Consider the following 23269-nt stretch of genomic DNA (forward strand, 5'->3'; position numbering starts at 1 on the left):
CACGGAAGCTACGAAAGGGAAGGTGCTGTCTTGTTGGGGAAAATTCCGTAGAAAGGAGACCATGCCCTAAACTTGGCTTCTCCTGTTGTCTTTGTCCAGGAAATTTAGGGCAGAAAGAACCCTGTTTTCCTCCTGTATACTTCTTTGAAGGTATTAGTGAACGGTGAGGGTTTTCAAAGCCTGTCTGTGGTCGGCAGCAAATCCTCACATATGCACGAGGAGAGACGTGAGTTGAAAAGAGAACTAACTTTTCTCAAGTGCCTTTGAAGTGCCAGGCGCGACTCTAGCCTGTTCCCTCCTGTGAACGAAACAGCCCTGCGGGGTGGATGCGCTGAGAAGGGAGCCCCGGAGTCGGGGCCACACCGATCAAGGCTGGGGTGTCTGATTCCCACCCGGGCGAGTGATGGGGTTGCAGATCTAGGTGCGGCCTCAGACGGTGCCTCGTCAGCTGCCCGTCGGCGCCCCGTGGCGCAGGAGCACAGGGGCTGGGACTCCGCCTCGTCTTGACTGCAGATTCTGTTTGCCTCCTTATAAAATGCAGGGGCAGGAGTCCCCGGCACACAGATGCGTAAGGAGGGCCAAAAGAACCGATGCGCAGAGGTGCTTTGTAAGCCGGACAGTGACGTACTGATATTTGCTCACGGAGATTGTTTTCTTTCACAGACGGGCACCCAAGAAGGCGTTAGTTGTTGGTTGGGAGTTTGGTCAGCAGCAGACCACACATTTGCTTTTTTTTTTTTTTTTTTTTTTTTTTTTTTTACCCCCCCAAGTGTTTGTTTATTTTTGAGAGAGACTGGGCATGCAGGGGAGGGGCAGAGAGAGAAGGGGACAGAGAATCCAAAGCAGGCTCCGTGCTGACAGCAGAGAGCCCAGTGTGGGGCTCGAACCTGTAAATCGTGAGACCGTGACCTGAGCCAAAGTCGGATGCTTAACCGACTGAGCCACCCAGGCACCCCCACATATTTGCTTTTATGTACTTCTGGCTGTGGAAGTTTTTCCTTCCGCTTTTAGAATTGTTTCATTTCTGCAATAAATATTAATGATACCGTTTACACGCCACGCCCTCTATTAGGTGTTGGAGATAAGAGCGGTGAAGGAGGCAGATAAGTTTCTGTCCTTTTTGAAACACTGAAACTGTACAGATGATTGACATTTTCCTCCTCTTGGGAGAAGAGATCCCAAACCTGGTTGACTTCTTACTGCCCCGATACATATTTTAAGTCCGCGTTAGATAACTTTTTTTTTTTTAATTTTTTTTCTTTTAACGTTGATTTATTTTTGAGACAGAGCATGAACGGGGGAGGGTCACAGAGAGAGGGAGACACAGAATCTGAAACAGGCTCCAGGCTCTGAGCTGTCAGCACAGAGCCCGATGCGGGGCTCGAACCCACGGACCGTGAGATCATGACCTGAGCCGAAGTCGGACGCTTAACCGACGGAGCCACCCAGGCGCCCCTAGATAACTCTTTAAGTACCACTCAATTATGCAGATATTTTGGGTGTAGCTGTTGAGCTGAAGAAACCATGAGAAAGGTGGACTGGGTGGGGGTTTTGCACGATCAGCCTTTGTTTCTGCTTCCGGGCAGGGGGGCAGTGAGGACGTTTGAAAATCACTGTGGTGTTTCTGTCAGAGCCCGGGGTATTTTCCACTGTGGGGAAGAGCGCTTTGGTTAAAGAGTACTTTGAGCTTTATTCACAAAGTGAATCTACCTCAGTTCTGAGTGGCTGGAGTTGCATTTATCCGCACCTGGGACTCGGAGGGCTCCGCCACTTCCCCACGTTTCGTCCAGGATGCCCAGCTAGGTGTGGTCCAGCCGCAGACCCTGGAGACCCCAAGCCTCCCCCCTCCCCCCCCCACCCCCCCCCCGCCAGGAAAACTGGAACAGTCTTTGTAATCTGGCTTGTTTTGGATCCCAGGTCTTGAGATAGGACTCCAAATGTTCCTTCTTTCCAAGTAGGTGATCCTTTGTGGCCCTGGGAAGCTGTCCCTTGTTCATCTCTGGTTCCTGTTTTGGTTGTCTGAGATGCGGTCAAGAGGAATGATCATAGAAAGCATGGTGTCAGTTCTCTTCTGACTTTTAAATGGCGTAACGGAGACCTTTGTGTCACCGGGGCTGCTCCGGCTCTTTTCGACCAATTCATTTGGGCCTTCAGTGGCTCAGCAGCCTCCTGACTGTTTTTGCTTTTAAAAGGAGCTGGACTCACACGGTGTATGGAATGCAGTTGACATTACAGCCGATGAATGTGGCCCGTAGTGATGGCGGTCGGGGAAGGTCAGGCGAAAGCGTGCTCCCCAGTGGTGAGATGAGGAGGTCAGGACATTGGGGCCGCCGTGAGCAGGATTGTATGGACGCCGTGCATGGGGAAGGTATTCTGAGCGAGGGAAGGGGTGTGAGGAAAGGCCAGAAGGTGTAAAGAGGACAGGCAGCGTGTGAACAAGTACCTCTGGAGGGCGTGGGGGTGATGAGGCCACGGCAGCGAGGCCCGTGGGTGCCAGGCCAAGGGGTTTAGGCAGCGCCGGGGCAGGGCCACGGAGGTTTGAAATGGGAGGGCGACCGAAGGCTTCACGAAGACGAATCTGGCGTAGTGTGTGGGATGAGTCGGAGGTGCAGAAATGGGTGGAGGGTCTCTCTTCTGGCGAGTTCTGTGGGACTGGTTCTCCCTGAGGTGGTTCTCAGATGGGGAGGGAGAATAGAAGATGTAGGAAAATTAAAGCCCGCCTTGATTAGCAACACTGCCGCCTCCCGTGTATAATAACATTCTGACGTGCACTTTTCACAACCGGTCTTTCGGAGATATTTTCCATACCACATACAATGCTTCTGGGCGCTCAGGAGGGTCAAGTAGCAGGTTGCCACGAAGGGGGCTCCGCGCAGGCCCACATCCCTTCTCGGAGTTGCTCTGAGGGCTGGGCCAGGGTGCGGGACCCCGACAGTGGCGAGTAGGCCCGCTGAGCCTGTGGGGGCTCTCCTTGTGCGGGGCGTTCCCCAGCAGGCCGGGCGGGCGTCTGGGGTGCAGATGTGAGCTGGAATAAAAGGGCTGCTTCTGCAGACCTTTGTGATACTGGAAAGGGAAGCGTGACATTTTAGCGTGTACTTCTTGATCGAGGATTTTGATGACCAGCTCGTGTCTGTAGTAGGAATTCTTAAGCCATCATTTAAAACTTTCCTGTTGAGAATGAGACACTGACAAATTATTTGTAATCAATGACTCCTTACGCAGAAACGAATGAGCATGGGTAGGATTCAATCTTACCCCTGAAAAAAGTGAAATCGTTGCACTTTTATGCAGGTAGTAGACACTGAGCATTTGTGACAGACGGGATGCTCTGCTGGGGCCGAGTAACCAAGTGTGATCTAATTCTTAAAATCGGTAAGATTTTTTAACTATGTTGCACTGTAAGTTCATGTTGAAGAATTCAGGTAACTGGCAGTAATTAGGATGCAGATACATTAAAAACATCTCAAGTGTTGATAACTTATCTGTGCAGAAGTCTCCGGAAAGCTGCAACATAAAAGCTGATTTTGTGGAATAATACAGTGGTAACTACTTAATAAAGCAGCTCTCCTTAAGGGAGTTTTTATTATAATTTTTATTGTAATTGTAATTTTATTGTAATCAATGATAATGGACATGAAACAATACTGTAATAGTGTAAGCGATTAAATACTAAATTCTGTGGAACAAATGAAGTACTTGAGAGTTCGGAGGAAGGAGCCAACCCAAAGAATGGGAGTTGGGAAGAAGCCTGTTGGAGGTGGGGGGCTTGGGCCACTGGGTGAAATTCCCCAGCTGCAACCAGCGGGGCGGCCTCCCGAAGCCAAGAGAGAGGGGCCGGGAGCCTGCAGCACCCTCGGGACCTGCCCCACCAGGCCCCGGGGCCTCGGTATTCCTGCAGCAGTTCCTGCCCCCTCCCCCGGAGGGGTGGCTGAGACTACAGATGTGATGTGAGGCTGCAGGGGCCCAGGAGGTGTTCCGCAGGCAGAAGGCGGAAGTCGTGTCTGGCCTTCCACACCCCGGTGTGATGGAAGGTGAGAAGCTCCTGAAGGGTCTGACCAGAGAGGGGGGACCTGACAGGGGCAGATTCATAGGGCGGCTAGCGGCTGAGTTGTGTGCGCATGCTCTGTGCCTCAGATCCCTTGTCAGGGGGCTTTCTTCTTGGAGAGGAAGGGAGCACCTTGCCCCAGGCCTCCTGGCTGCCCAGAGGGGAGGCAAGGTTTCGACATAGGCCTGCCTGGCTCCAGAGTCCGGGTTCTTTCTTTCTCCTTCTGCCAGACTGCGTCTGCCAGGGAAGCCACCTGTCAGGGACTGATGACCCCGTGCAGAAGAGGTGTGGCCGACTCAGGTAGTTACTGCCACTACTAAAAAGGTGTGTGAGCTCACCGCCCTCCCCGCCCCGCCATCCCCAAAGAAGAGGGGAAGAGGAGGAAGAAGAAATAGGCCACCAGTAAGCACATCAGTGGGAAAAGGGAACTTGAGGATTGGCTGAAGAAGGAGGACAAGACGAGTCCCAGATGGTGGCACGGTTTGAACGAAGGCAGGTTCCGGTAACCTGACTTTCCTCGCTCTGGGGTTGGGCTCCAGAGGGTCAGGCCCCAGTGGCGGATCCTTATGGGTGGGTACAGGCCCAGCGGTCACTTGAGGCTCCGCGGTAATCCCTGCTTGCGGTAGGCGCCATGTTGCCTGGCGGGTTGTGCTGTTCTGGTTCTAGTACGACGGGTGCCGTGGGGGGTGGGGACGGGAGTGACCTCAGGTAAGAGGTGTTCCGACTGCTTCTTGGGCCTACGTCTACTTTTGTGCCTTCTAGAACAGTGCCTTTCGCCAGTGTTGAAGGATCAATTTTAAAATTTCCAATCCATTGGAACTGATACTTTTCTAAAATTAAAAACAAAATTACTGGAAAACAAAACTGAAAAAGATGTGCAGAGTATAAATTCTAATTTTTTTATTAGAGTCGACAGATACAAAATTACCCCGATTGCCATAAAAAGTTTCTAAATGTTTTTTTGAAAAAAAATTGTTTTTAATGTTTATTTTTGAATTTTTTAATGTTTATTTATTTTTGAAAGACAGAAAGAGACAGAACATGAGCAGGGGAGGGGCAGAGAGAGAGCGAGACACAGAATCCGAAGCAGGCTCCAGGCTCTGAGCTGTCAGCACAGAGCCCGACGCGGGGCTCGAACTCACGAACTGTGAGATCATGACCTGAGCCGAAGTCGGATGCTCAACCGAGTGAGCCACCCAGGTGCCCCTAAATGTTTATTCTTAATTTCTGTGCTCAATCTTGACTGCAGACCAGTAAACTGTTCACAAACTGGTACACTTTGAAAGCAGTGATCTAGGAAGAAAATTGTTAAGCAAATTAGTAAATAAGATGTTTGGGGAGTATTTACACCATTTAAGAGTAGAAGTCTTTCAGTTGGCATTTAAAATACTTGAGGCGTTTGTGCACTTATGATCTAATTCCAGATGACATCTTTTCAGTAGAGTTCCTTGGTGGGAGGCAGGGATGTAAAATAAATCTCCCAAGAACTGAGGCTGATGTGGTTACTGTGAGGGATCTGTAATACGGGTAATTCTATACTAGTGATGATACTTGGACCATCCAATCCAGAGCTTTCACTTCCTCTGTTGTCCCTGAGAGCCAGTGTGTGTTCTTTTGGTCATGTATGAGCATTAAACATTAGTATGTTTTCTCTGTCAGTTTTTGGCTTGCCTTTGAACTGATTTTTATAGTTTTGGGCATAATTTTAGATATATTCTTGAAGGGGGAAGTTCCCAAAGCAAGCTCTAAAAAAAAAAAAAAAAAAAAAAAAATTCTCAAAGAGTTATACCTGCTGATACAGAGATCATGTAACAACTTAATTGTTCCTATTTCAGATTTGTTTTTTGTCACTGGCTGCCAGTGTTTTTTCACTTTCTGTTTTGGGCACTTCTGACGTTTGCTGATACCCCTTTCCTCTGAAATGATTTGCTGTGGTCCCTTAGCCTAGCTGCTTTTTCCCTGACTTTAGGGTCCAGCCCGGCGGCGGCTTCCCACAGGCACCCTGTCCCTGTCTGGGGGGGTGGTGGCTTTCTCGGCTTCTGCAGCCCTCGGCCCTCTGCTGAGCGCGGCCGCCAGCCCACCTCCACGCTGACTCCCAGCCCCGCCGGCCCCTTTTCCTCCTTGCTGCAAAGTCAGATCTTCCTTGTGTTTTGTGTCTTTATGTTACACTTTTCAGGGCTCTTTCATGTATATATTCTCTTATTTCATCCTCCAGACAATCCCATGAGGTTGGTAGAACAGAGATTCTCATCTCCGTTTTAACTGAGGTGAGGCTGGGAGAGTGTCCGCATGGTGTGTATCTTCGTTCCTTTGCCCTGTGCTCTTAGAGTTCCTGTTCCACTCGGTCCAGACTTCCCGATGTTGGGGTTTCGAGTTTGCTCAAAGATGTCTATAATTTTGAGGTCCTCCTTTCTACTCAGTATTTATGTATGTTATTTGAAAAAATGAAACATTAGACTACTCAGCACAAGTGCACAGGCCCCTTTGGAAGAAAGAAACCTTTAGAACGTAACGCAGAGGGGTTGGTCAGCAGACAGCCGGGGCCATGGCCCCAGAGCAGTGCCCAGGGCCGGAGTGGTCGTGTCAGAGGACACGCTCAGCAACCTAGTTGTCTGTGCCTGTGACTTTCAACTAAGACTGGAGGGTGGTGTCCTTTATTTCCACAATATCAGCGTATTAGATGGCATGGAGCATTTCTCGTGAAGGAAAAAAGTCGTACTTTTAGGGATTGAGGGGGAGGTGCAATGAAAAATCACTTTTGGTCCAAGTCAGAAGTCATTTGCTTCTGACTTTGGGGTGTGTTGGGTGTGTGTTCCTCCCATGTCCTTTATGGTCAAACAGACCAGGGTTCTACATCTAGCCACTTACTTAGGTAGGTATGGTGACCGTGGCTGAGTTATGAACCTCCCTAAGCTTGTTTTCTCATCTGTAAAATGGGGCGATATTCTCTGCTCTGAATGATCATCGTAAGGGTAAAAGGCGATGTGTGTCGTGCACCTTGAGTGTGGGCTCAATAAATGAAAGGTACCCAAAAGCTAATACAGAAGAGGGACCGTGACCCAGTAAGAAGGCTCTTGCTTATAATTGGCTGCAGCAGTGATTCTCAAATCTGAGTGGGCATCGGAATCACCTGGAAGGCTTGCTGGGCCCACCCCTCTAGTTTCTGATTCATTTGGTCTGGGGTGGGGCTTGAGAATTTGCATTTCTGAGTTTCCAGGTGATGCTGCTGCTGCCACCGCTGGCCTGGGGACCACACTTTGAGAACCCCTGGGCTACAGGTAACTCACCAATGAGCGTTTAGATGCTATAGATCTATTTGCAAGCTGAGTTTTTATGTGGTTAGAGGTACTCTGTTAGAAAATGCTTGGAATGAATGCATTTGACAGATCTGAATTTAGCATCTCAAGGATTTTCCCTCCTGAAGTCCAGGAGTCTTTGTTAAAGAGATTTGAAGAAGAATGAGTTGTGAAAGTAATAGTTGTAAAGAGTCTAACGCTATCAAATTGGCTAATGTATGTGAAAGTGCTTTTACAAAATGCTGAAAACTGAAAAAAATTTTTTTAAATACCTTTGTTTTTAAGATTGAACATCATAATAGAGTATAAGATAGTGTAACTGTTAGATTTCTCATCTCAATGTGCTGTTTACCGTATGTATTTTTCTCTTTCTCCTCCAGGCTGCTGACTTGAGTAAACCAATAGATAAAAGGATATACAAAGGAACACAGCCTACTTGTCATGACTTCAACCACCTAACAGCCACAGCAGAAAGTGTCTCTCTCCTAGTGGGCTTTTCCGCAGGCCAAGTCCAGCTTATAGATCCAATCAAAAAAGAAACTAGCAAACTATTTAATGAGGAAGTAAGTAGCACCCTGTCTTAGCCGTTAAGAATCCCTTTAAGAATTTACACATTCTTACCAAGGGCAGTGGGCCTTCGTTTCCACATTGGGCCAAGCCCATTTCTCACTCTTTCAGCCGTCCTACCTAGTGTTACCCTTTCAAATGTGGTGAATTAACTCGCTGACTTCTACCTGTTCTTCCTCGGGATAACGGTTTTACGCGTTTTTTTTTTATGGAGCGTGCTCAGGTGTCTAGAGCAGGTGCTTTGAAACTCTTTCATAATGGGGGCAGGGACGAAGCTGATACTTGGTGTTTTATCATTTAAATAAGAAAATACAGAACTCCAGACCTTGTTCACATCACCAGAAAATTTCATGCAGATCAAAGAACCTGATAATAATTCCTTAGGCTGCTTAAATTGTAGCCCAGCCTTTTGTGTCTGTGTTTGACACGTGTTTGGCTAAGGAGTAGTTGTTTTTCTCTTGAAAATATTTGCTGTAAAATCACCTTTGACATAGTTTGAAGTCCTGGCACTTAAAATTGGATCACATGACACAGATTTTGCCAGTGTTACAGCATGTGCTGGGTTTCTAGTATCTCCAGTTGTGCTCTGGAAGGAGCCGTGTGTTCAGGAACATGTCAGAACTGTTAAACATGGCGGATAGAAGTTGCCAGATAGGTTCTGTTTGTTAAAGCTACCGGAGTGGCTTTTTGGCCCCAAGAGTTGCCATTGCAGATTCGAGGTTCTTCAGTGTGACTCTCCCGGCAAATGGAAAAGATACAGTGGGCTTGCTGACGTAGAAGCCCCGGGGCCGCAGCGTTAACTTGTCCCCTCAACCCTGATGTGCAAGGGTCGGGTCACCTGGGATCCCTCAGGAAGGACAGGTGGTTTTGCACTGTTGCCCGGTTTTGCTGTCATTAACTTGGAACAGAAGTGCATTATGGATTCTGGTTTATAAGAAATAATTCTTTGTGGGCAGGAATATTCAATGTGATGCAAAGTTGCAGTTAAAATTCGGATTCTTTTGTAGTTGTCGTGGCATGCCGCTGTCCACCCCTGCCGGTCCCCATCCACCGTCTCTGTCTGGCGTTGCCAGTGGACTCGGTGAGGTCTTGTGAACCACACCGTCTCCGCTTCTAGTTGCCTCGGAGTTGACTGGAGATGGAACTTGCCATATGGACCGACAAAACTATAGAAAAACAGTATTTAATCCGATTCTCTGTTTTTAAAAGTCTTAAGTAGAAAATTGTTTTATTTACCTACGTCTTTTATTAATAGTATCTGGGGAAGTGATCTCTTACTAGCCGAATGGTTTTATTGTTGTTGTTTTATTTTTTGTTCTGTTTTTTTTTTGGTGGCCATTGGCGGGGAGCAGCCGGCCTTCTCTGCACCTGCCACCAGAAACTGAATTTGGTTTGTGTCTGGGTGGGGGACACAAGGGGGAGAGATTACAGCCACCTAAAGGGCTGTTGGTAAACGAGGTCGGGGGATGCTCTGGCTGAGGATGGCACAGGATGCCACTGAGAGAACAAGAAGGGCTTGTGTGTCATCACGGGGGAGGTGGGAGGCTCAGGGCCCTGAGGGCACCGGCCGCATCCGTCCCCTGCTCTGGACAGCGGAGGGATCGCAGGCTAGGAAGCAGCTGCTCACGCAGCGATCGAAGCCTCAGTTTTCCCCTACTGGTCTTCTATTTCATGTGAAAAATGGCTGTTGAGAATGCTTGGGCTGTGTGTGCGTAAATGCCAACTTGGCGTTTATAGCTTGAGGCTGAGATTTGATTGGCTTTCACAGTAAGGAAGTTCTTTGGCTGTGCGGATACCATTCTCATCAGGTTTCGGTCAGGACGTGTAAGAGCAGGGTCGTCAGAGGCGTGTCCTCTCAGAGGCCATGGTGTAAGATTTAGAGGTTTGGGGGCGGCTCACGTTTGTCCTCCGCGCGGTCAGTCGGGTAGCTGCTGCCCTTTACAGACAAGGACAATCCAAGAGAAGGTAAGCGAGTTGTCCCAGGCAGGCAGCGAGTTGACACTAGAGTTGGAACTGGAAATCACTTCCACGAGGGCTCCCTGGTCACACACTGTAAGCCCCACCGCGTGTGGTCGCCAGACAGGCAAACCCTTGTGCTCCTAGGAGCTGCCAGTTTAGTGAGGTGGACGGACAGGGTACTGGGACGTGTGCCAAGGGATATGTGTTAACCGTATTCTTTAGCGTGTATCAAGTATCCTGAGATAAGGCAAAAGTTAAGTTCGATGGAGGAAGTCTAGAAGACTTCCAGAAGGTGACACTTCTTCTGGGTCTTGAAAGAGGCATAGGAATTGGGAAAGTGTGAGAGAGGCCTTCACAGCTGGAGAAAACAGCTTGGTGTGCCGAGGAGTGCTGGGTGACCAGGCGTGACCAACTCAGCACGAGGGCCTCAGAGAGTCGGAGCCAACAGAGAAATCGGAACCAGATGGTCAAAGTCCTGACACGCCGAGAAATGTGGATCTGACGCTGGAGGCTGTAGGGGTAGCTTCGGGCTTTTAATCAAGGGAGCGCCCGTGTCAAATGTGTCCTTTAGAACGCCTGCCAGCACTCGGGTTGGGTTGGGGAGAACGAGGGTAGCGCGGCCAGCGGGAGGCCGGGACCCCTTTCCGGTGCGAGCTGGGGTTTTTGAACGAGAGCGGTGGCCATGTCCCGTCCCGTCGGCAGACCTGGGTTACTTACCGCGTGCCCACTCCGGGCCTGCCCTACGGCCACCCCTCACGCACACTTAGCTCAAGTGCTGACGTGTGATGACGTGTGGGGAGGCAGAGGCCTGAGAGAGGCCGGAGAAGGGAGAGGAGCCGGAGACCGCTGTAAATGGGGCGGGGGAGAGCATCTCGGGTGGGAGGTGCTGTGCTCTAGGTACAGAACTGGAGACAGAGCGTCCCCGCGGGAGGCAGGGCAGGTGGGGGCCCTGGCGGAGGAAAGAGACTGGGCACAGGAGAGCCGCTCCCAGGGTGCCGGGGGAGGGCGAGCCCCCAGGGCTGTGCCACGTAGGCCGGGGCCCAGGTGTGCTCCCGGCTGGGGCGCACGAGCCCACGGAGTGAAGCAGGGGCACAGGGCCGGCAGGGGGTGGGGGGCGGGTTGGAAGATTACCGAGGCTGCTGCTTGGAGCCCGACTTCCGAGGCGGGAGCACGGGGAGGGGGGAGGGGTCTGGCTGTCACCGTTATGCCGGGTAAGCTTGGGAAGGAGCAGGTTTGGGGGAGCGGAGGCCCAGTCTGTACTTAATAAGCTTCAAAGGCCTGTAGGTGTTAGATACGTGGGCCTGGGGCCCAAAACTAGAGGCAGAAATTCGGGAGTTGGGCTTGTAAATAGCCCTCACGTGCCTGAGATTAGATGAAAGTTCTGTGGTGAAGGCGTAGTGAGAGTGAAGAGTGCCAGGGACTGTGTCCTCCCAGACCCTGGCCCCCGTCACGCTGCCTCCAGAGGAGTGCTTTCAGCCGTCGGTGTGTTTCCCTACAACTTGGGGTTGGCCCGGCGGCCGGGAACACGGAGCCTGGAGCCTCACTGTTGACCTCACCTCTCCTCACCGGGAGGACGGGAAGGACAGACCCCCCCTGGAGGTGTGGTGAGGGCAAGATGATTCGCAAAGGGCTCAGAGAGGGAGCCCTTGGTGGGCGCTCAGTAGACTTTGCAGGTAGAGGGGAGCCCCGGGAGCACCTTCCGCCCGGGGTTGGAAGAGGGGCCTCTGGGGAGGTGAGATACCAGCAGTTTCAAAGGGGGAAAGAGTCCCTTTCCAGGACCACCCAGGCAGAGGATGAGCGTGTGTGCGGCGGAGCAGCTTATCACGTTGGTCCCGCGTGCGGCTCACCAGAGTGTTTCGCGCGGCTGCCCGTTGCACGTACGTGTACTCACGCGCACACCGCGGTACTGACGATTCCACCTTCGCCTCCTTCCCACAGGTTCCCGGCACACGAAAATATCACACATGTTTGGACGGGTAGATGGATGGATGGAATGGAGTTAGAGTCTAGAAATCCACCCGACATTAAAAGTAGATGAAAATTTCTATCTAGGAATCAAGTATATCTTAAAAGGTGATTTCCCCCCCCCATTCACTCAAAAAATGAAAAATACTGTAAATGTTTGCTTATCGAGGTGCAGAGACGACAGGAGGTATCACCTGTAATTCCCAGCACACGTTGTCAACCTCATCGTCTTTGTAGTGTTTATTGTTTTCATGAGGTGAGACTGTCAGATTCACACCTTCCATCATCAGAGATGTCCGTGACCGCCTCCTCCCAGTCTGGCCAGTTGATCAGAGAGGCGAGCCCTCCTCCCTTCACCCCGCCAGTGTCCCTGTCCCGCCACAGGGCCCGGCCTCCATACCTGTTCAGCCCAGAAGAGAGGGAGCGCCGGTCCTTTTCAGCCACCCTGGGGGAGCGGTGTCTGCAGGTGTCCGCTTCTCCAGTCTCTCCGCGGCTCCTGGGTTTCTCTTTGTGGCGCTGTGTGCGCGCTAAGCCTGTGGGCCTCTGCTGGGCGTACGGGGCACATCCGCTGAGCTCCCAGACCGCGGAGTGTGCCTTCCCCACACAGGCTCCTGGGGAGCAGAGCCCCCCACCCTGCCACCCCGGGAGCATTCAGCCTCTCGTGAAGCCCCTGGAAGGGCTGGGGGTTCGCTTTTTACTGCTAGTGGTTGTGGTATCACTTTGTGTGTGATGATGAACTCAGACTTGTTTGTCTTTCTAGAAATTCTCATCATTTCAGGGGTGTATCCAGAGAGTAGTAACTTCAGAGGATCGTCAAGTATGTTTTGATCGTCGGGTAAGATGTGTGAGACGTAAAACCCCACCCGTGCTTGTCATCGTGGCTTCTGTCGTTGCTGACATGTAGTGAGACCCTTTTGTCTTCACTTTGCTCCCTCTCACGCAAGGCGAGGGCCGTCACACTGGGTGGGTCCGTGCTCCTGTGGCCTTTAGGCGCGGTCCAACTGAAGGGCCCACTGGAGGCGAGGCCACGTCTTCTCTCTCGTTGGGACACCCAGCATCCCCGGGAGGGTAGAGCCGGGCCGAGCCTTGCAGCCATCTGTCCACTTTGGGGACAAAAGAGTGGTTGTGGGTATGTTGGTCGCTTTGTTTTTGTTGTTGCTTTTTTTAATCAGAGGAAGGAAATGAGCGCATAACGATCGATCAGCTCCTTAAAGCTTTCACATAGATAAAATGACATCTGATCACCTTTTAGGTGGCTTTGAAATACCCTTTCCTCATGCTTCCTGAGGGAAGCAGCTCTCCTTAAATGCATTTACATCAGCAAAGCCCTTAGTCGCCAGTTTTCCTTGTGGCTACATTATGGCTTTTCCAGCAGCTGCTGTGGTTTTTGAATTGTTTGCTTTAGTATTTTTGTTATAAATGAATATCTGCATTCTAAAATTCACACCCATTGCCCCCCAAATAATTTTCTCCTGCTTGTCATGTTGATAGTAGTAGAAAAAAATGAAAAGATAACTAAGTGCTTTTAGCAATGATACCTTATGTTGTTACAGATTTATTTTTATTCGTGCTTCCTTTTAACTAGTTTATCATAGTTAGAAAATCTAGTCTGTTAATGCCATTAGCGATGCTAGTTTTGGTGTTTGAGTTTTACTGGATTCATATCAGAAAAGGGACGGTTTCCTCGGAATTCAGGTGGGGATTGTGCAGGGCTGCTGGCGAACACTGGGGAGAGGTGAGGGTGTGGGAGCCCACTTCTGTGGCACACATAGACAGCCTGTGGATCTGCAGATTTTGTGTTTGGTCTTTTATTGAAGCAGAAATTGGCCTGGAGTGTTCTAGAATTTGACTCTTTAATGGAAACCCAGCGGCCGGTCCAGGTGACCTACCAGAGACTGTCTGAGTCTCCCTGCCGCCTCCCTGCCCTCGGCCCCCTCCCCGAACACCTGCCTCGCTCCATCCTCCCTCTGCTGGTGTGCTGGAATGGGGCTCACACTCTCCTCCACTCCTTTTCCTCTGCCACTTGCCAGTGTCCTCTGGGCTTCTCCTCTGCAGTCTGGGAGCAGGGGAGCTTTCCTCTGGATCCCGCCTAATCCTCTCCCTGGTCCCTCAGACTCAGAACTCCCCGTGTTCTCTAAGGAAGCCTCCCTGCTCCTGCTCTGCCTGCGTGGGCCCTGCTGGAGTCACGGCCTCCTTCCGAGCCTCCCTTCCTGGTGTGTAGATAGAGCCAACCTCAGAGACTTTGTCACATGATGGTGGAACATTGTGGTTCTGCTGAGCTCCTGGCCTGGGGCAGCCACTCAGCACCAGCCCCTTCCTCTCTGATTTCCTTCATTTCTCTGATTTTCCTTCTGCTTTTGTCCTGCAGAAGTGGGTTTTTTGCAGAGCGTCACCCTCTCCTCTTCCTCCGTGCTTGGGGATCCTTCCTTGGGGATCCTGGGATGCCACAGATGCGGCTCTGCCTGTTCTCAGCTGCTTTCCTGGTCTTCCTTGCCCACTGGATGGGGACACTTTGATTTCTCCCAGCGTGACCCCAATCCCATCCTTCTTTTTGTGGCCCAGTCGCTCAGGCTCCAAGCCCAGCAGCAGTCATACCCGCTTCTCCCCGTACCTCCTGCTGCCTCCAGCCTAGTCCATTGTTAAACAGCCCATCTTGCCATGCTGCCACCATCCAGTTCAAGACCTTTTTGTCCACACACAGTTGTCACAGCCTCCTAACTGGTTTCTCCCCCCCCCCCCCCCCCCCCCGTCTTCCATGCTGTGCCTTCTGCCAGGGACAGTGGGACAGTTTCTCTTTATCCCATCGCTTTCCTCTTCAGAAGCCTTCACTTCCTCGCTGTCTTGAAGCCTCAATGTCAGTAGAAACACATTGTGAGCCACAGATTCAATCTTCTATTTTCTAGTAGCACGTTAAATAAGTTAAAAATAGGTGAAATTCAGATTTTATTTTCTCTGTATAGTCCAAATATTATTTCAACATTATGCAATATGAAATTACGAATGAGATAGTTTCCATAGTTTTTCAAGTTTTCAGAACCCAGTGTCTATTTTACACACATAGCACATCTCACTTCAGACACACTTCAAGCTCTCAGGGCTTTAAGGTCATGGCCCAAAGCCCCTTAGCCTGAGACTTCACCATCCTGAGCCCTGGTTCCAGTTGCAGACCTCATTCCCTGCAGCTCAGGGCTCCAGCCAAAACAGGTGCCACTCATGTCCCCAGACTGACCCGGACTGCTCCGTCCCGAGCCGCTCTCCATGTGGTCCTTCTTGCCCCAACTGTGCTCAGGAACTCTTCAGAAGGGCCCGGCTTCTCCCGAGGGGTTTCCTCCCTGTGCGTGTCCAGATCAGGGCCCCATCGATACTGGAGAATCCAACAGGGTAGTCCCGTTCCTTAACATGGAGCGCTAAAATTCTTTCCCTTTTTCACTAGACATTTTCAGGAGCAAAAACACACCTTTACGGTGTAGCGACCGGGCTTTGTTCTTTGTATTTATCGAATAAAACGTTCCAGGTATTTGTTTCTTAATTGAAAAAAAGGAGTAAAATGCTTTCTCTTCTCTTCCTTTTTTGTTAAACCCAAACCAAATATAACCAGAGCTGTTTAAATTCAGGGACTCCTCTAGCTAGGCCTAGAGTGTGCCTCCCTCCCCGGCTGTGCGTCCCAGGTGGGTTCGTGTCCTGTTTCTGGGCACCGGCGGGCGTTGGCCCTAGCCTTAGTCGATGCCTGTGGGTGGCACGGGAGACGGCACCCCACCCTGCCCGGTCTGTCCAACCTGCCCTGGTTCCCTTCTTTCCCTCAGATGCCCGGGGCTGGGTTCGCTGCCTGTCCCTGCTCCCAGTCTCCCACGGCACCTGGCAGCCTGCAGCCAGCCCTCACCGCCGGACAGAGTCCCGCCAGGTCCTCCTGCTCCTGCCGGAAATGGAAGTCATTGTGACTTCCTCCCCATCGGCACCGTGTCTCCTCTCCTTGCTCTGTTTTTCTCCACAGCACTCGGCACCATCGGATCTTGCGGGTCTCACGGTCTTCCCCTCCCACTCGGACGTAAATGCCACACAGGAAGGAATGTCCGTCTGTTTTAATCGGCGCTGTGTCCGTGCCCGGCATGAATGCGTTCAGTGAAGAAGAGGGTGGTGAATGAATGAGTGAGTGAACGAGCGAGCGAATGAACGGGTGAGTGGGCGAGTGAATGGGACGGCAGGGAGGTTACCTGACCTCTGTGCGCCTCTGTCTCCCGGTGGGCAGTCTGGGGAGAACATCCGCCTTTCTGTGGGGAAATGGTGCTCTTACATTGCTGATGAAAATACAGGGTTCTGTCCTCCGTGGAAGGCTATTTGGCAGTATCTGTGAAAATCATAGATGTATATACCTTTTGACCCAGCTGTTTTACTGGGGTTCACCCCGCATGTATGCGCATACCCGTGAAAACTGCCATGTATGCGGGGTCATCCACTGCGACACGCACGTCTGTCAGTGCAGCCATATCATTGAATACTCTGCAGCTGTAGGACGGAACAAGGACGCTGTCCTTTTTAAATTTTTTTAATGTTTATTTTTGAGAGAGACAGAGCATGTGTGGGGGAGGGGCAGAGAGAGAGGGAGACACGGAATCGGAAGCGGGCTCCAGGCTCCCAGCTGTCAACACGGAGCCCGACGTGGGGCTCGAACCCACAAACCGCGAGATCGTGACCTGAGCTGAAGTTGGACGCTTAACCGACCGAGCCACCCAGGCGCCCCGGAAGCTGTCTTTGTACCAGCACAGACAGATGGACAGACACGGTACTGAGCACATCCACATCGGCCTTGTCCGTGGACGGAGACGCTCTGGAGAAAGAAGCAGGGAGCTTAGTAACAGTGACTTGGGGACAGGTGCTCTGGAATGGAGGAGGGGGACGTGAGTAAGGCTTTCTCCGGCAGACTTCCGTGTGCACTGCGAATGTGTCACCTATTCAAACAAAGCAAAAGCTGAGCTTGCAGGGTCATTTTGAGGTGGAAGAGCGTGTGTGCAGAGCCCCTTCCTTACCGGGGCCCGGCACGCAGAGGAGATCCTCCAGTGGGAAGTCGGCACCGCTGTCCGGCGTGCCCCAGACCTGGAGGAGACCCGGGGACCGGCCCTCGAGGCCCGTGCTTTCCCCACGCTTGAGCCCGTGACCTGCTAGGGAGCGCCCCTTGCGCCTTCGAGCTGGCGCCGGGGGCCTTGGCCTGTCGCGGTTCGCGGTCGCCTGCGCTGCTGGGCCGGACTCGCAGGTGCCGGGGCGGACCCGTGTGTGCCCAGACGCCCCGGCGGGCGCAGAGTGGAGGCTCCGCGGTTTGTCCGTCAGGTGCGCCCACAGATCTGCTGGCAGTCATCTCCGTGCCCCTTTTCAGTCGGGAATGAGAGCTCTGAGTGGGTTCTGTCCTCCCAGGAACCTTTGCTGTAACCGTAGTGCTGGAACTGTCTCCCTTCACGCCTCACGTTTGTTGGACAGTATGACGAGTTGGAATTCCCACGAATTATTTTTGGTGTGTCTCTTTAAGCGGCACACGAAATGTTCTCCTAAGCACAGTGCTGGAAGTTTTTAAGTCTGTCCTTAAAAATTTCCACACAGGAGAGAGCGGCAGAGGTGTTGTGCTGGCAGGACCGCGATCTGGTTGTGGTGACACGTGAGGTGCAGGAACCGAGAGCCGTGGGGTCGGGGGAAGGACGGCGGCCCGGCCGCCCGGCCGCCAGCCCGCGTCGGCGTTGCAGCCCCCGACCGCCTGACCGGGCCGCCACCCCAGGGGCCGAGGGCCACAGCGGCCTGAGGCCTGCTGGGGCAGCCTGGGCCCGGTGGGTACAGCAGGGTCCGTTGGGTGGGGAAGGCCCCGAAGTCACCTCTGGAACCTCTTGTGGAGAAGCAGTGAAGGCCTGAGGGAGACCCTGCCAGAGTGGTCACTGGGCTTTTAGGTTGCCCGCGTCGGAGTAGGTCAGGTGCCTTTTGGGGGCGGGTAGGAAAGGAAAGAGGGATGAGAACGTCGGCTGTGTCCCCAAGGCCAGCTTGTGCGTCTGTGTCAATTAAGGGGGCCGGCCGGGCCGTCCTGCAGCTCCCACACCGGGGCAGTAAGCGGCGTCACCTGCCGCTGGGTGACCCCTGCCCGACCCCCCGGGCCCCGCGTGCTGTGCAGGGCCAGGCCTCCCTCCTCTCCCCTTGTGTGGTCCGGTAATCTGTAGCAGCTTGCAGGGTTCATTCATCTCTTCTGTGAAGCCAACGGGTTATTTCACGTTCTGTGATTTTCTGTAAGAGGCTGCGCACGCGGGAGGTGCGCGCCAGGCGGATGGCGGGGGAGGGAGGGCGGTTTGCGTCGGCGGCCCTGAGGCTCGGGCTGGGAGTCCCGGCCGCTGGGTGAAGCGGTACGTTCCACTCACCGGGGTCTGCCGGGCTCCCGGGGAGACGGGTGCCGGGAATGTTTGGCAGGAGGAGTGTCCACAAACGTGGGAGTCCTAGGCACCGGTGGATGGTTTCTGGTGATGTGATCGGGGACCGGGCGCCCCGCGGCCAGGTCCGCCAGCCGGGCAGCGCGCGCTTCTTGTGCCTTGGGGTGGTTTTTACTCTGGCCTTTTGTTCTCTGGTTTTAAAGGCCGGACTCCCGATGTGTGCTTTTTAAAGGAACGGCTGGTCAGTGGAGCATAAATTAGCACGGAGCAGAGTGGCAGTGGGCAGGCACATACTCCTGAATCAATCGTCCGTTTGTTTCTTTAAACACCACCTTGTTCCAGAGAAGATTTGGAGGAAGTACTTATAAAGATGCACACAGGACAGCGACTGGGAGTGAGGAAGTTTCAGTGCAGCCAGGGCTGAGGTGGAGCCCAGGAAGTGTGCGTTGACGTCCCGTGTGCTGTTGCCAGCGGCTGCACAGGGACTGCCCGCCCTGGAGCGGCCGCAGCAGGGGGGCAGGTGTAGTCAGCAATGACTCACGCCACCGTGAGACGCAGAGGGGCCAGGAGGCGTAGCGCTCCCCGCTGTGAGGACCGCGAGATTTTCCCCGGGGTCTTCGTGGAGAGGGTGCTGTGTGTAGGTGCCAGGAATCACAGATCCAGACGCTCCTAGCCTAAGAAACGAACGTGGCCCGGGGGCCGGCCCTGTGGCCAGTGCGTCCCAGCGCCTGGCACAGTGTGTGGCTCAGAGTAGGCTCCCGACAGTGTGTGTCCAATGACTGCCTCCCTCCGCGAAACCCAGTGGCCTGACGCCCAAGCGCGATTCTAGAGAGTAATTCTACAAGGGGCCCAGATGCTCTTCGCTGGCTTGGCCGACCGCGGGATAGAGAGTGCAGTGCCTGGACGGACTTCCCTTCTCACCGAGAAGCAGACACGTTTCTTGCTGGAAAAGTAGACCGTTAAGGCTTCTCCATTGTGATAACTTGTTCTCCTTTGTCTTCACAGAGACTAATAGACAAGTCACGCGTAACCTGTGTCAAATGGGTTCCCGGTTCGGAAAGCCTTTTCCTAGTAGCCCACGCCAGTGGGAACATGTACTTGTATAATGTGGAGCACACTTGTGGTACCACAGCCCCCCACTACCAGCTTCTGAAGCAGGGCGAGAGCTTCGCCGTGCACACTTGCAAGAGCAAATCCACGAGGAACCCTCTCCTTAAGTGGACGGTGGGCGAGGGGGCCCTCAACGAGTTTGCTTTCTCCCCAGACGGCAAGTTCTTGGCGTGCGTGAGCCAGGACGGGTTCCTGCGGGTGTTCAACTTCGACTCGGTGGAGTTGCACGGCACGATGAAGAGCTACTTCGGGGGCCTGCTGTGTGTGTGCTGGAGCCCGGACGGCAAGTACATCGTGACGGGGGGCGAGGACGACCTGGTGACGGTCTGGTCTTTCGTAGACTGCCGAGTGATAGCTCGAGGCCACGGGCACAAATCCTGGGTCAGTGTTGTGGCGTTTGACCCCTATACCACTAGCGTGGAAGAGAGCGACCCCATGGAGTTTAGTGGCAGCGACGAGGACTTCCAGGACCTCCTCCATTTCGGCAGAGATCGAGCCAATAGCACGCAGTCCAGGCTGTCGAAACGGAACTCTGCCGAGAGCCGCCCCGTCAGCGTCACGTACCGGTTCGGCTCCGTGGGCCAGGACACGCAGCTCTGCCTCTGGGACCTCACGGAAGACATCCTTTTCCCCCACCAGCCGCTCTCGAGAGCAAGGACACACACGAACGTCATGAACGCCACGAGCCCTCCCGCCGGCAGCACCGGGAACAGCGTCACGACGCCCGGCAACTCCGCGCCCCCGCCCCTGCCCCGCTCCAACAGCCTCCCGCATTCCACCGCCTCCAGCGCCGGCAGCAAGAGCGGCGTGGCCGACGGGGCCATCGCTTCCGGGGTCAGCAAATTCGCGACGCTCTCCCTGCACGACCGGAAGGACAGGCACCACGAGAAAGACCACAAGCGAAACCATAGCATGGGACACATTTCCAGCAAGAGCAGCGACAAACTGAACCTGGTTACTAAAACCAAAACGGACCCCGCTAAAACCCTGGGGACGCCCCTGTGTCCTCGGATGGAAGACGTTCCCTTGTTAGAGCCGCTCATCTGTAAAAAGATAGCACACGAAAGACTGACTGTGTTAATTTTTCTTGAAGACTGTCTAGTCACTGCTTGTCAGGAGGGATTTATTTGCACATGGGGAAGGCCTGGTAAAGTGGTAAGTTTTAATCCTTAATGCTGCACCAGATCTAGAACTCGAATAGGTAGTGATTTTTTTCTTGCGGGAGGGTGGGGTGTACAATGAATGTGAATGGCACTTCGTACTCTTAATGTAAATCTAAATGCATCAGAGCCATAATTTTGGATACTGCATGCCATGTAATTCTGAATCATTTGATAATTCAACTTAGAACGTTTAAAAAAATATAATCAAACTAATTGCCAGCCAAGTCAGTCACCCTCCTGGGAATATATAGAGTCCCAAGGTTAGCGTTCCTGTATTAGACGACTTCGATTTTAGGAAAATCATGACCGTGTGGGGAACAATGACTTTCAATGCTAAAATTAAAATTTCTGCTTTAACTGGAATATTTTTGCTTAACTACTCAATTAGAATGTTGTACACCTGATCGGAGTGTGTGTTCAGTATGGGCGGCCATTAATTGTCATTTATAGGCCAGTTTTTATCTTAATCATAAAATGTTTAGGAATCTATGAAATTTAACTTTAGGAACAAAGCATTCAGCAGGGTTGATTGATATTATTTTTACATTGTTCTGGCAATCCACAGAAAGAGAAGAGCCTTAATTTTTAAAACCCATTTTAGTCATTTTATGACAATTAAAATTGTTTATTAATAAACATCTTTTTTCAAAGAAGCAGTTTGTAGCACTTTGATTGAGAATCTGTGCACTAAACAAAACCCCACACTCCTCCGAGCCTGGCTGTCCGGGGGACCGTGGGCCGAGGGCGCCAGCAGCGGTGGTCAGAAGTGCCTGTTGCCACAGAAGCCGAGACCCTTCACGTTGGATGCGTTTTGCTTATGTTTTTTTTTTCCAACAAGGGAAAGGCGGTTTTGGTTTCTCTTGTGTTTTTTTTGTTTTGTTTTGTTTTTTTGTTTTCTCGTGTGTGTGTGGGTTTTGTTGTTGTTGTTTGACGATGTTTTTTGGTCAAAAAGGCACGACCGTGGCCCGGGACGGACTCCGCAGCCCCGTTTTGTGAAGATTCCAGGCGCTTCCAGAGGGGGCGCTGGTCTGGGTTTTGTTTTCCCGCCCAGAGTGGGGGGGGGGCGCAGGTGCAGGTTGCCCCCTTCTCTTCTTACTGGACGGCTGTCGTGGCTCCGCTTGGGCTCTGTCCTCAGTGGCTTCCTGCCGGAGGGCCTCACCCCTGGCCCTGGTGGCCTCGTGGCTGCTCGGGAGCCGTGGGAGCGGCCGTGGGAGCTCCCTCCGGGGGACCCCGAGCTGCTTCTGCCGGGGCGCTTCAGTCTCGGGTTCTCACGCCCGTGGTCCCGATCACCTGTGTGAGGAGTTGCAAGTTCCAGTTTCACCTGGAGGACCCGGTTCTTTGAGCTGCGTGTCTTAGGTTCAAGACGGCGGTTATCTTGTTTGTTAACTTATTTTGGTCGTTTCGGCTTGTTTTCTGTGTTGCACACCTTTGTGATGAAGCCTAGAGATGCTGCTCGTTGACACGAGTTGAGTAGTGGCTGCGATTCAGCGAAGCAGACACCGGGGGGCTTTCCTGTCCCTGCAGCGCCCAGCTCTGGTGCCGGAGCAGCGGCTCTGTGTGCTCCTCCCGCAGCCCGTCCCCACCTTCCCCGGGCCCCCGCTTCCCGGGCCCCCGCTTCCCGGGCCTGCTTGCCTCCCCCCGCGCCTCCCCCCGTGCCTCCCGCTGGGGCCATCCGCTCTACCCACCCTGCCCCTTGAATGCGAGGGGTTTCTGTTACCGATGGCAGTGCTCTGCCCCGCGAGAAGCCTGCTGGCCTGCCGGGGGCATCTCGCCCCTGCCGTTTGTGCGTCGTGTCCCCGGGTATATGTTCGTGTCCCGTTGGCTTGTAAGATACGGTCCTCTGTTCCTAAATGTTAACTGACCTAAGGTTAGCAAAGTCAGCCGGCCTTGGGGACGGTTTCAACTTTGGAAGCGAAATCAGGCTGTTGGATGGAGAGATTCGTAGCCAGCACTCCAGGTGCAGTTTTACGTCGTTTTCGAGATTTCATTTCAAATGCTTCTGAGGCATTGAGTATGCAGTTTCAAAATTCAGGACTTGTATTTGGCCCAGGTAACGAGCGGCCGGTCCCAGGTAAGTAGCCTTCGTGGGGAAGCTTATGCTGACCTGGTTCTGAGGGCATCGCTCCAAAGGCATGATGGGTGCGCTTTCTGGGGACCGGGCGCTCTCTGATCCCTTTCACCCCCTGGCACCCTTAGCTGCACGGGCTGCGGTAAGGGAGGGACGGCTCCGGGGGCACTGCTGGGCGACCCAGGCGGAGTCTGTCGGTGGGAGTCGGGGGCAGGAGAGGCAAGAGGAGGAGAGTATGGTTTCCTTAAAATCAGGCCTCGACATGTGCTAATAGGAGCCCGTGGTGTTTCTCTCCCCAACCTCCCCCCCCCCCCCCCCACCCCAGTGTTAAAGACCATGGTCCTGTCACAGTTTGGGATTTGGGGCTTGGTCACAATCTTGTTCTTCCAGTTTCTGGGGTCCCCTCTCCGGGGACCTGCTGGGTGTCAGGAGCTGGGGGGCACCGCATGGCCCGCTCTTGTGACACCCACACCCTTTCCTGCAATCCGGAGGAGCAGGAGTAGAGCTGCTGGCCGCTGGCGGAGGGGGCGCTTGGAGGGGCGGGCCTCCCTTAGACTGGCTTCCCATGATGACTCCTGCAGCTGTGGGGTGCGGGGAGGGGGGCCACCGGGGTCCTGATCTCAGGCGTGTAGGGCCCAGGGCCAAGCTGCTTCCACGGTGGCCCTGGGGTGATTTTGTAGTTTCCGCACCAAACTCGGAGC

The 23269-nt window shown here is 53.1% G+C and overlaps 1 protein-coding gene across 19 annotated transcripts in view; it reads left to right on the forward strand.

Moving 5' to 3' along the window:
- Window positions 1–23269, forward strand: part of WDR20 (WD repeat domain 20) — a 97212-nt gene that overhangs the window by 66215 nt on the left and 7728 nt on the right. For 3 of the 19 annotated variants that reach the window (XM_042990581.1, XM_042990575.1, XM_042990584.1), the window contains exons 2-3: window positions 7722–7904; window positions 19233–20492. The exons of 1 other annotated variant lie outside the window; for it this stretch is intronic. In XM_042990581.1, the coding sequence (XP_042846515.1) occupies window positions 19320–20492 (1173 nt within the window). In that variant the 5' untranslated portion in view covers window positions 7722–7904; window positions 19233–19319. 15 more of the 19 variants (XM_042990576.1, XM_042990580.1, XM_042990586.1 and 12 more) reach the window with 13 other exon arrangements.

The sequence above is a fragment of the Panthera tigris genome, chromosome B3 (genome assembly GCF_018350195.1).
Source record: "Panthera tigris isolate Pti1 chromosome B3, P.tigris_Pti1_mat1.1, whole genome shotgun sequence".
In the NCBI taxonomy this organism is placed as follows: domain Eukaryota; kingdom Metazoa; phylum Chordata; class Mammalia; order Carnivora; family Felidae; genus Panthera; species Panthera tigris.